The sequence below is a fragment of the Lepidochelys kempii genome, chromosome 5, assembly GCF_965140285.1.
Source record: "Lepidochelys kempii isolate rLepKem1 chromosome 5, rLepKem1.hap1, whole genome shotgun sequence".
Taxonomy (NCBI): Eukaryota; Metazoa; Chordata; order Testudines; family Cheloniidae; genus Lepidochelys; species Lepidochelys kempii.
In genome coordinates this window covers 16,803,003-16,816,531 of record NC_136384.1, presented here as the reverse complement: position 1 = coordinate 16,816,531, position 13,529 = coordinate 16,803,003, and the positions used below count along the sequence as shown (strand labels likewise).

Below are 13,529 nucleotides of genomic sequence, written 5' to 3'. Positions count from 1 at the left end.
GAGCTTTCGTGAGCTACAGCTCACTTCATCGGATGCATACTGTGGAAAGTATAGAAGATCTTTTTATACACACAAAGCATGAAAAAATGGGTGTTTACCACTACAAAAGGTTTTCTCTCCCCCCACCCCACTCTCCTGCTGGTAATAGCTTATCTAAAGTGATCACTCTCCTTACAATGTGTATGATACAAGAAAACTTCAGTAAATTATTTATGATACACATTGTATGATACACATTGTAAGGAGAGTGATCACTTTAGATAAGCTATTACCAGCAGGAGAGTGGGGTGGGGGGAGAGAAAACCTTTTGTAGTGGTAAGCACCCATTTTTTCATGCTTTGTGTGTATAAAAAGATCTTCTATACTTTCCACAGTATGCATCCGATGAAGTGAGCTGTAGCTCACGAAAGCTCATGCTCAAATAAATTGGTTAGTCTCTAAGGTGCCACAAGTACTCCTTTTCTTTTTTCAAAATATAAAAGGGTTAATAATAGCCAAAGGAGTGAGACATCATTCACCTTGACAAACTTTTACTCCTGGAGAAAGTGTGTCTATGAAACGCCATGAAGAGATCATTAATCTTTGAGACACTCAGCAGCTTAACAGCACTACTTTGCAAACCTGCAGTCACCGTATCAGGAACTGCTACTGTAACGCCGACAGACCCCGGTTGGCAGGATCGAACCTGGGGCCTGTGGAGCTTAGTGACTGAGCCTCTACCACATGAGCTAAAAGCCAACTGACTGTTAAGCAGACTCATTTTATCTCTCTCTCTAAGTGGTCTCAGTGCCACTAGATGGGACAGAACACCCCACCCAGGAGGTGTGTGGGTTACATACTTCCCCTAGCTGAGGACACACATCCTGAGCTTCAGAGACTTCCCAGTTGAAATCCCGGATGACCCCCCACTTGTAACACCGACAGACCCCAGATGTCGATGGGCAGGATTGAACTGGGGACTTCTGGGGCTCATGTGCCCTTAATATACATGGTCCTCTGTGCTTTGGTAAATGAATTGGGAGGAACCTTATTCCCAGGAAAATTTTTAGTTTCTTAAAAACATGGTCCCTTTGCCAGGCCCAAACTTATCCATCCCTTCCTTCCACCCATTTGTGGCAACAAGGGAGGTTTATGCTAGCCATAGAGCTACAGTAACTCAGTTAGACTGCACAGCCCAGCCCTAGGAGGCAGGGTGGAGTGTCCCAATCACTGTGAGATGCAAAGCATAGATGGGGAGAGTGCCACATTTCATACCTGCAGAACTGGGGGCTTGTTGCCATTTTAGGAGTTCTGCAGCAAATCAGCCTTTCAGCTTCTCCATTGGCGAGGTCAGGCTACAACAGACCCAGTATCTGTGGTCTTATGCAGCTTGAAAGGTGGCAGATATAGTGTTCTTAATCAGACCTTTAATGGTCTCAAAGGGTACCAGAATTAGTATTATAGCATTTGGATCAAGAAATAGAAAATAGAGAAAAAGAGCCAAATTCTTCTCATTTAAACAGATGCAACTCAGCTGAAATCAGTGTAATTCCACTCATGTAACAGATTAAAATAGAGCCCAATAATTTACATGCACAGTGAAAACTTGGTCCCACTGGAAATCAATGACAAAATTCTCACTGACTTTAGTGGGACCAGATTTGTGTTAGAATGATCAGCTGGATAATAAAAAATCGGTGTCCTTCCTGGTTTTAGAGCATGTATTACTGATTCATATAACAATGGATCAGAGAAATTCCAAATGAAGTCAATGGGTTTTGCCTGAGTAAGGAGTTCATGACTGCCTAGCCTATTAAGCCATGGATACTGCACCTGTCCCAGTTGGACATCTGGCTCTGGTTGGCTTCCATCAGTAAAATATCATCAATCTCATCCTCAATCCGGAACGGATGCTGAGAAATTGGTTCATCTTCAGGGCAGGAGTATGGGCTCATGTAAGGATGCTTCAAACCCATCTCTGCAGTTAATCGATCCCTGGGGTTAAATGTCAGGATCTTCTCCAGAAAATCAATAGCTGTGTACCACAGAGAAACAGGTTCATTAATTCCTCAAAAGCAAAACTGATTTTATTAACAGAGAAACAGGCTCCTGAATCCATAGAGACCCATCTGTTTGATTAATCATCATTAAAATAAGAACAGAATTAAAGGTTAAGTCCTATGTACATCTAACACAGAGGCATATTTGTTCTGGATGCATATGTACCGATCTTATCCTCATTGGGAGTTATGGGCATGCATTGGAACAGTTTTTAGCTTACAGTTTTTAGTTCTTTTAACAAAACAGAGGGTATGGCAGAGATAGATCGACATCTCCAAGAGAGATTGTAGAGTCAAGGCTTTGATCCAGCAGGCAGGTCCTTGTACATGAGCACTGATCCAATTTAAGGATAAGGGGCTAAAATGTTATTGTGGAATACTAACTTCCCACTCCAGCTCCCACAGAAATCAGTGGGACTCTTATAGGTGATTCTATAAATCGTTCAGTGTCTCAGAGTAGGGACATGGCTAATAGGGATAGCTGCTTAATTTGGATGTGTGACCAGCACTTTCATGCTTTCAAATCCATTTTATGGACTCACCTGATAGCCAGAAACAGGGACAGCTGTAAACTGATTGTTAAATGTTTGAATGTGCATTTGAGGTGGAATTAAATTTAAAGTGCTATTTTTAAAGTGCCTGGTGTAATCAAGGCTATGAAATAATTCTGCCCATTAACGTTTAAATAATTCTATGTGCATAAAATTTGTTTCAGAAAATACAGTACAATGTGATGCTTTCAATGAACACAAACACATGTGATGTAAGAGCAGCTATAGTGCAATTAAAGTGCATACGAAATACCATTTAAACACCAATGATTTTTCTATCTGTTTATGCTTCCTTTGCATAGGGTATGTGAAAACGTCAGCTCCTGTTGTTAAGGACATTTGGTTTACTGGGATGCATCTCAGGCCATGGCCTTAAATTCAGATAACAAAAATAGAGGTGTATGTTATTTTTTCTGTCAGATCATGTTTTTAACCCTAAATCCTGGAAAATATTAACTTACTGTACCTGTAACAATACTGGTAAATATCCCAATTCATCTGGAAAGAAACTGATCTGGGATCTTCTTTGTGTGCTCACAGGAAGAGTTAACAGTTCAGAGGAAGGAAGGGTGATACCTGTTATACCTGTGTGTAAATATTAACCAATACCTGGTTGTCTCTCACTGGATGATTTTACTGTTTGCATTAATTAATTATGAAGGAATCAAGGTCATTGGTTTGCAACAAGGATCATGGTGAAACAATTCACTCAGAGTTCAAGTCATTTGGGCAAGAAAATTTCAGTAAATTATTTAAGGATGGCAAATGACATTCCTTTCCACAAATCATGAGAGGAAATAAATTCCTTCAGTACTTAATGTCTGGAACCTGACCCAAACTTCAGCTAATGAGAGCTGATGGGTATCACCGTTGATAAGGACAAATAATGGGCTACTCTAATTAAGAGTCACACTGATCTACATGCGTAGGTCTCTGGTTTGACTCTTTACTCACATGAAAGCAATTTTTCCTTGTAGACCTTGCATATGGAATGTCAACCACACTGACAGCCCAGGATTCAGAGCAAAGAGAACAGAGAAAATACACTGCCACATGGCAGCACCTGAGCAGGCTTGGTCAACCATGGATTTCAAATAAGAGCCTAGGGAGTTCCCTGCTTTTTCACCATGTCTGGGAACAGCACAAAGATGAATGCAGAGCCCATGACTTGGTATTCGGAAGCAGAGAGGCAGCCTTGGCATCTGCTCCCTGCCAATGCTCTTGAAATTGTCCTGCCACCCCTGACTAATTAAAAAGCTGCTGGAGAGTACCAATGAAATGCTCAAGCCCTGGTCCAAAGGCTCATTGCTTGCAGCACTCAGGCACAGAGACAGAAGTCAGTTTTAGTTGGCCCCTGGACCACAGAAGGGAACAATTGTGCTGGAAGCAATTGAAGTGCTACCAGTCATTCCAGGCAGAAAGTCTTGAAGGTAAATACACCTTCCGCCCCAATCCCACAAACAAACAAAAAACAGCCAGGAGTTTGGAAAAAGTCCTGCCTTGGGATACTGTAGGGGCGTGTCAGGGATCTCAGATCTACATGGATGAAAGGAATTATTCTCTCACTGTGCACATGTGTATTTGTCCAAGAAGTAGGGAAACAAGAAAATTATCCCAACTTGGGGATAAATTCTGGGTCAGTACATCAATAACGACTCCAGAACAGACTCATATGAATGCAGCCAAAACAGCATTCACCAGGCTATAGAGGGCAACATGTCATACTTTGATAGTGTTACACCTCTGAAAGGCAAGGTGCCCACTCTTAAAGTACTGCACTGCTGCCTTGTAGCCAGACTATTATAGTAAAACGTCTCCTTTAGGACCTTACACACTTCTCCCTTCCCCTGAGCAGGAGTGGGGAGGAACGAAGTGATTTGGGCTGAGGCACAAGGGAAAGGTGAGAGAGTACCAGCTCTGTGAGATGATCCCCATCTCCCCTGGACTCTGGAAAGTCTCTGTGTGTGATCCACGGGGAGATGGGGGAAGTGTGGCATGATGCACGCCAGCCGCCCTTCTCAATATCATTGCCCACAAACCTGGAGCAATTCCCTAGCATAACACTGATCCAGGTAGCATTAACTTATGACATTTCCCCATGCCCTGATGTGATTCCTTCCTTAGGATGGGGCTGGGAGCCTAGTGGCCTGGGGGATGCCACAGGGCCTAGCTGCTGAGGGGGTGGCTGGGGCAAGATGAATCGTGAAAGGAATTCTTCCTGGAGAGAGCAGGTCTCCAGCAGCTCTCCTGTGGTGTTGTGTTTGAACTTGGGGATGGTTCCTCTTGTATAGCCCATTGGGGGGAGATCTCGTCTTAAAATCAGGAGGATGAGAGAAACCTGATCAAAATGTGACTTAAAGCTATGGTACCTTCGCCATTCAATTCCGGAAGCAGCTTGCGTAAAGGTTTCTTCACTTCCCAGGTGCTGTTGATGAAAGTTGGCATCACTTTGAGCAGCTCCTCTTTGTCCTCTTCATGGACAACGGGGATCGTCTCCAGAATGAGCTGCATCTGTTCCAGCTCATGATTCCCTATATGAGAAAACAACAGGCTTTCAGTGCTGGTGAGATTTTTTTTCATTGTTGGGTGCCTTTATGTTGTTGTGGTTTTGGTTTGGAGTTTTTGAAGACAGAGGATTTTTTCCACTTCTTTTTTTAATCTTAGGAAAATCAAGAATATAAAGTCTTGAATTGGGTATTTTCCCCCTAAAAGTATCCTTGTAGGAGCAGAAATGTGGGAGGAGAGCGTTCTCGGACCTTAGTTAAAGGGATCAAGATGTTGAACCTTCAACTAAAGCTTTCTTCCCTATGGCTTGTTTTTATTACCACCAGTTCTAATCAGCTGGAATAAATATCCCTTCCCCATTCAGTTGCTGAGGTTTCACTTCCTTGATACTTGTAATGTTGCTACTGGTGACTTAATTGGGAGTTTCAGTCCGATGGCCCAGACTGAATGGACATAGAGGTGGAATTTCCCCCTTCGAGATGGGAGCTCTCCAGGTCAATGTTCTGGCAACTAGTGGGCATTGCAAGAGAAGCTTACACTGCTACTGTCTGTGCTGTGCCCGTTGAATAGTTAAATAGAGGAGGACTTCACTCCCCTGACCCATTGACTTGGCACCTTCCATAAGCTCTCCATCCACTAAACAAAACAAGAGTGGTCAAACTTGGCTTTGGCACCTCACTTTTGTCCTTGAAGAGGATGGGCCAATGATGCAGGCCAGGTCTACTCTGGAAAAGGCTGTCAGCATAGCTATGCCAGCAAACCTTCCTCGTGGAGATGCAGTTTATATGGGCAAAAAAGTCCTTTTGCCAGTATAACTTATATCAGAAATAAACTATACCATTAAAAGCACAGTAGTGCAGATATGTGTCTACACTAGAGCTTCTGGATGACATAGAAACATCACACACACAAAAATCACACCCCATATCACATTGCTATGCCAGGCAAATCCCCTGAGAAGGCAGCATAATGACCTGTGGGGTTTCACACTGGATGCCTAGGGTGCCCACTGTGGGGTGCCGTGCTTCCTCTGTTCCTTCAGGCTTGCCCAGGTCTAGAACTGGGGAGCGGGGCTGAGTTGTTTGGGAAAAAATCCTGATTTAAAGCTTCAGTTCTGGAGGTTGGTGGATAGGAAACTGATTCTTGCTAAGAAATACGTTTACGGGCAGTGTGGCTTTACCCAGTGATTTACAAACACGGGGCCAGATTACTCACTGCACAGGCAGGACAAGAGGCAAGAAGCTCCAGCTCTTGTGCTCCCACATTGTACCTGCTGCAGTCCCTGTGCTTCCCCAAGTGTAAGGGCTGCTCCCTCCAGGTCACCCCAAAGAGTATGGTGCATGCCCAGGCTGAGGGGGGCGGTCCCCGAGCTCTTGCAGTGACTCAGCTATGACATCAGGACAGAAAGGAAATGAGGCAGGGCTGATTTTATACCCTGATGCAGCCTCTATCATTGGCAAATGGTATCTAGTGCAGAGCCCCACAATGCCCCATAGGAACCAGGGCAGGGGCTGGTGGGGGAGACTGGTCCACAGTACCAAAAGGACAAGTGGCCTTTGCAGTCCCATTGGCAGGACTGGCTTTATGCACCAGGAAAGCCAGCACGTGCTTGGGGGCGGCACAATTCCAGGGGCAGCACGTTCCAGCCACCCTTTTCTTCTTTGGGCAGTTGCACTCTCGGAGCTTGGGGTGGCAAATTTTTTTGCTTGGGGTGGCAAAAAACCTAGAGCCGGCCCTGCCCCTTGGACTGTACCCAGTTGCCATGTTATGTCTCTGATTCGGCAGCCTTGCAGAATCTTTGCTAATTAAATGCTCCCCTTGCCTCCTTTTAAATTCTCACGCAAAGGAACAAACGTACTCCTGATGCACTCCATCACGGTGTGGCTACCTGTCAGCTGCAGGCTGGTAGCTGCTCAGAAACCAGCAATGAGCACGCCCAGTAAACCTATAGCTCTGCCTGAACTCCCCGCCTGTCTTTTCCAGAAATCACTCAAACAGCCAGGTATTAAAAAATCCTCTTAGCATTTGCAGACCCAGGCTTTTAGCCAACATTTTGGCCTCACATGGGCTTTTTGCGCCGGTGTTTTCCTGCATCCAATGAAGTGAGCTGTAGCTCACGAAAGCTTATGCTCAAATAAATTGGTTAGTCTCTAAGGTGCCACAAGTACTCCTTTTCTCTTTCCTGAGTATAGTTAAAGGTGACATCCTATGATTATTTATTTCTATAGCAGTAGCACTTAAGGGCTGCATGACTCCAGACACTGCCTAAGGTTAGGCTCCAAATCTGTATTTAGGAACTTAAATAAAAGTGGTCCAGATTCCAAAGGTCCTCAGTGGGTTTTCTGGGTGCTCCGAAGGACAGGCCTCTTATTTAAACAGATATACTGGACAAATCGCGCCTCCCACCAGAGAAAAACCTGTTCTGTTTAGCAAGGCACAGCTAGACTATATGATAGTTTAGAGTGGATGATAAAGAATCAACTGCACACAACTGAAACTGAAGGCGGTGGAGGAGGTTGTTACTATACTAGCCACCAGTGAGATTTCGGTAAGGCCGAGGGCCAACGCTCCTACTCTTACAAAAAGTGCTGTGAAATCTTTAATGATCCTCTAAAATATATGGATGACCTCTCCAGTATTATAATCTGAAGAATGTCTGGTTTACCTCCAGGTGGCTGTTGTCTTTACACTATCCCACTGCTGGTGCATTATCTGAAATGACTAGCCCAGTCCACACCTGGCCTCTATGACAGCTAGGATATTTGTCTCAGTGTTCCCCCATCTGTTATATCCATTTGTTGTCTCTTGTGTTATGCTTAGAGTGTAAGCTCCTCTGAGCAGGGACTGTCTTTTTGTTCTGTTTGTGTTTGTACAGTGCCTAGCACAATGGTCTAGGATTGGTGTCCCCTAGATGCTAACACAATAAAAATAATATTTCATAGGATAATAGTGGAAAAAATTTCAGTCACTGTAAAATCACATTTTTGCTTTGCCCATGTTCACATTCCCTTCATGTTCATTTCTCGCAAACCTGCAGCGCAGTAGAGTTTTCCTGGCATAAATGTTTGTGAAAGTGAATTTCAGAGGCCAAGAATACTCAGACATATGAAAGGGAATTTTGCGTGCATAAGTATTTGCTCTAGAAATACTTGAGCACTCATCCGAGCAGGGACCAGAAACGCCATCATGTGACTTATCTGACAATTTGCAGTAAAGCAACACAGCTGGAACAACAAATAACCACCATCCAGAGAGAAGTGAACTGTTTTCAAACAATCAGCAATGTTTAAAAAATGCCATCACATAATAAATTCAAAGGAACCAAGATCAGCTCATGATAGTCTGTGACCAGAAAAAGAGATTGAATTTTTCAAATAAGTCCTCATTATAAATTACCTGGCTCTAGAGACTAACATTCAGCTGTGGTTTCACCATTCCTTCTCAGCTGAGCTCAACACTTTCAGTTTTCTAACAGCAATCTATCTAGTTGCTTAGAAGCAGATAAAGGCCAGTTTTGGTGCTTGGAGATGGGACTAAAATATTCTTTTTCTTGAAGCATGCACAGGCAGACATAAGAAAAGATTGACACAGTGAGAATTTCTATAAAGAAAACAAACAGATGTATTAAAGCTTCATAGACAGCACATGCAAGGATTAGTACTGCCAAGAGAAGTTTATCAGTACAAGCAGTTTTCAGATGTTCTCCATGGGTAAAATGTACGACAAAAGGCAGCTTACATCAACCTAACTCTGTAAGCATCTACCCTAAAATGCAGCTCCCACTGATGTCACTTGCCCACTACACCTACTTAATAACTCCACCGCCGCGAGAGGCGTAGCGCTTAGGCCGATGTAGTTAGGTCGATGCAGCTTCACTGAAAACATAGAATCATAGAATATCAGGGTTGGAAGGGACCCCAGAAGGTCATCTAGTCCAACCCCCTGCTCGAAGCAGGACCAATTCCCAGTTAAATCATCCCAGCCAGGGCTTTGTCAAGCCTGACCTTAAAAACCTCTAAGGAAGGAGATTCTACCACCTCCCTAGGTAACGCATTCCAGTGTTTCACCACCCTCTTAGTGAAAAAGTTTTTCCTAATATCCAATCTAAACCTCCCCCACTGCAACTTGAGACCATTACTCCTCGTTCTGTCATCTGCTACCATTGAGAACAGTCTAGAGCCATCCTCTTTGGAACCCCCTTTCAGGTAGTTGAAAGCAGCTATCAAATCCCCCCTCATTCTTCTCTTCTGCAGGCTAAACAATCCCAGCTCCCTCAGCTTCTCCTCATAACTCATGTGTTCCAGTCCCCTAATCATTTTTGTTGCCCTTCGCTGGACTCTCTCCAATTTATCCACATCCTTCTTGAAGTGTGGGGCCCAAAACTGGACACAGTACTCCAGATGAGGCCTCACCAATGTCGAATAGAGGGGAACGATCACGTCCCTCAATCTGCTCGCTATGCCCCTACTTATACAGCCCAAAATGCCATTGGCCTTCTTGGCAACAAGGGCACACTGCTGACTCATATCCAGCTTCTCGTCCACTGTCACCCCTAGGTCCTTTTCCGCAGAACTGCTGCCTAGCCATTCGGTCCCTAGTCTGTAGCTGTGCATTGGGTTCTTCCGTCCTAAGTGCAGGACCCTGCACTTATCCTTATTGAACCTCATCAGATTTCTTTTGGCCCAATCCTCCAATTTGTCTAGGTCCTTCTGTATCCTATCCCTCCCCTCCAGCGTATCTACCACTCCTCCCAGTTTAGTATCATCCGCAAAATTGCTTTGAGTGCAATCCACACCATCCTCCAGATCATTTATGAAGATATTGAACAAAACCGGCCCCAGGACCGACCCTTGGGGCACTCCACTTGATACCGGCTGCCAACTAGACATGGAGCCATTGATCACTACCCGTTGAGCCCGACAATCTAGCCAGCTTTCTACCCACCTTATAGTGCATTCATCCAGCCCATACTTCCTTAACTTGCTGATAAGAATACTGTGGGAGACCGTGTCAAAAGCTTTGCTAAAGTCAAGAAACAATACATCCACTGCTTTCCCTTCATCCACAGAACCAGTAATCTCATCATAAAAGGCGATTAGATTAGCCAGGCATGACCTTCCCTTGGTGAATCCATGCTGGCTGTTCCTGATCACTTTCCTCTCATGCAAGTGCTTCAGGATTGATTCTTTGAGGACCTGCTCCATGATTTTTCCGGGGACTGAGGTGAGGCTGACTGGCTGGACTGAGGTGAGGCTGACTGACACTACGTTATTGACATCGACTGTTGCTGCCTTCAAAAGCTGTCCCACAATGTCCCACACTGACAGTTAAATTGATGCAAGTGCTCCTTGGGAGGATCCACCTCACTGATACAAGGAGCATAGTGCGGACATGCAAAGCGATTTAATTACTGCAGTGGCTGTAAGTTGACGTAACTTAGGTCGACTTAATTTTGTAATGTAGACCTGCCCTTAGACTACTCACCGTGCATAAAGTTAAGGACATGTGCAAAATTTTGCAGGACTGGGACCTAAATTAAATGGTTGCCATGCATCAATGGAACTGTCAAAGATACCTCTTTTAATACTGGTACATTTCTCCACTGCTAAAAATCCTGAGATTTAGCAAACGACGTAGTTGTCCAGATATTACTAAATTTCCATTCAAGGGTGATTATCAATCAGTGGAAAGAAATAAATGGTGGAGGAGTTAGAATGGACCCAGAGTTCACTGAGACATCAGCTCTTAACAGAGCAAATCTGGGGTGAAGTCAATATTTTAACTGTTAATTCTATTCTTTATCGAAGACTGAATTTGGACCAAGAGTTCCCATGATGGCTTTCACTTTCTCATGTGTACCAAGAAGCGGCACTGCATAAATACCGAGCTGTACTATCAGCTTTCTGTCTGCCTGAATCTCTGCTTATAAACATCCCGTCACCAGTGCTCAGCCGATCGGCTAAGATCAGCTGGATATCTATAGCTGATCAACAAGAGGGGATTTTTGTACCATGAAGTTCCTTGAAGGTTGAATGATTTTTTCCCAACCTGCTTTGCCAGTAAACCATGGGCTGTAGAGCTACAGCGAGAGTAATGAGCATTTATCTGTGAAATATTTACAGGCCAGCAGTTCTGACCATGCTGCTAGCGATGGCCAAGTGAGATAGAGCAATCCAGCCAAGAATGTGGCTACTGCAGGAGAGTTTGATGGAATCTCATCAGTGTTGTTCTAAATTATTAACACTGCTATCAAAGTCAAACTCACATCTACTTTCATTATTATTTTAGAAGCTGAAATTATGTGCCTTTATTAACCAGAGATGCTAGACAGAGACATCATATAGAGGGGGCGATCACCTCTCTGAGACATAATGTAAGGAACCCATGACAACGAACAGCAGACACCATAATCGCCAGCTGAACTACCAAACTGCAGCCTCAGTGATAGAAACTAGGTCTTGCAGCTCCAAAACAAACTGGCATCTTCCATTTCAGTCACAGGAGACAGTCTATCGGTTACAGTAGCATCAGTAAAAAAAATGAGGAGTCCTTGTGGCACCTTAGAGACTAACAAATTTATTTGGGCATAAGCTTTCATGAGCTAAAACCCACTTCATCAGATGTATGAAGTAAAAGATACAGGAGCAGGTATAAATACTTGAAAGGATTATGCCAAATAAATTTGTTAGTCTCTAAGGTGCCACAAGGACTCCTCGATTTTTTTGCTGATACAGACTAACACGGCTACCACTGAAATCAGTAGCATCAGTGCTTACCCTGTGAGCATCAATCACTAGAGGAAAACACAGGGTCAGATTCCGCTGTCAGTTACCCTGTGTAAATCCAGAGTAACTCCCACTCCCAGTCAATGGAATCAGTGCAGATTTACAGCAGTGTAAATCAGATCAGATTCTGGCCCACTGTCACAGACACTTAAACATGCTGGACAATCCATCTGGAAGAGGGCAATATACACTCAGTGCACATGGTGGCTGCCCCTTCTGAGGGTGCTTGGGGAAGGAGGGGACAGGGCCTGGCTGCATTACAAACCCTGAGCTTAGGGGAGAGCAGTGACTCTTCTGGACCTTCTTTGGGGGCAGGGGGGCACACAGAGTTTGAAGGGGCAGGGAGGAGGACCAGTTGGTACATGGCACCATGCCTCCACCCCCGGAAACCAGCAGGTGCAATGGGAATGGCATGCAGGTGGGAGGATACGCTGTGCCCTAGAAATGGGTATGGCAGTAGATGTGCTCCCTCTGTGTGCTGGGGAGTTCAAGGAGGTCTTTTTTCTTCCCAGTGTATAATACCTCCCAGGGGTCTCCCTGGAGCAATGCATCATCATGCCCCCCACCCTTCCCCTCCCCTTCCTCAGAGTTCTGCCTACTGGCCTGATATAGCCCTTACCCAGCATGTGACAATGGGTTTAAATGGGCATTCCAAAAGGCAATGATTAAATTAGTGCTGATAGTCATCACCCCCCACAATACACACCATCAGTAGGGGCTCATATAAAGATATTTCAGATTTGGGGGGTAAGAAGAGAAAGAAACATCCGAATTTAAATGACAGAGAGACCTATTCTTAGGGCTTCCTGCAGTGTTCTGCTACAGTGATGCTCCCTAATCTCCAACCAGCTGCAAATGAATACGTTCTCCTACAGAAAAGCTACGTTCTGGATATTCAGAGCTTTGCACAGTGACTCCACGTGAAACTAAAGGAGAAAAACAGGAAACGAACGGTTTGTTGTTAGGCTAAATCCCTAAGTGGGATGCAAATTACAAGTTGTTAAAAATCAAAAGGTCTTAATGGTAATTCTTATTTCTGGCCACTGATTGCTGAATGTGTCCAACACAAAAGCTGCTAACTGAAACCTGAAATAGCTAGTGCTCTTAGGAAGACAGGTCTCTCTATCTGTTTATCCTGTATTTATACAACTGGTATGACGGTTGTGAGTGCATTAATTTATGAAAGGCAAGACAGGAACTAAAGATACTATGTTAATGTTGTTATCTAGAGTATTAGGAGTTGAGACATCGTGCCCTATCTCTTTGGAAAGGTGACTTCCCCTTAGACTTGCAGACAGGTCTAGGATTTGGAGTCAGGACTTCAGTCTCAGGATAATTAAACTTTTCAAACGTATCGCTGCACTATGTTAAAAAAGAGAGAAATGTGTCAGAGAAATCCCCCTTTGGCAGTGTTGTTGTAGTCGTGTTGGTCCCAGGATATTAGAGAGACAAGGTGGGTGAGGTAATATCTTTTATTGAACCAACTTCTGCTGGTGAGAGAGACAAGAGCGCGTCTGCAGGTGTGTGTAAGCTCAAAAGCTTGTCTCTCTCACCAATGGAAGTTGATCCAATAAAAGATATTACCTCACCCACCTTGTCTCTCTAATATCCTGGGACCAACACGGCTACAACAACACTGCATACAACAA

The 13,529-nt window shown here is 44.3% G+C and overlaps 1 protein-coding gene across 9 annotated transcripts in view; it reads right to left on the bottom strand.

Annotated features, from left to right (window-relative positions):
- MAPK4 (mitogen-activated protein kinase 4) overlaps window positions 1-13,529 on the bottom strand; it is a 158,641-nt gene that overhangs the window by 6,009 nt on the left and 139,103 nt on the right. For 8 of the 9 annotated variants that reach the window (XM_073343546.1, XM_073343538.1, XM_073343535.2 and 5 more), the window contains 2 exons: window positions 4,960-5,121; window positions 1,813-2,014 (listed from right to left, as the gene is read on the bottom strand). In XM_073343546.1, the coding sequence (XP_073199647.1) occupies window positions 1,813-2,014; window positions 4,960-5,121 (364 nt within the window). The remainder of the gene's footprint in view (window positions 1-1,812; window positions 2,015-4,959; window positions 5,122-13,529) is intronic. The other variant, XM_073343545.2, reaches the window with a different exon arrangement.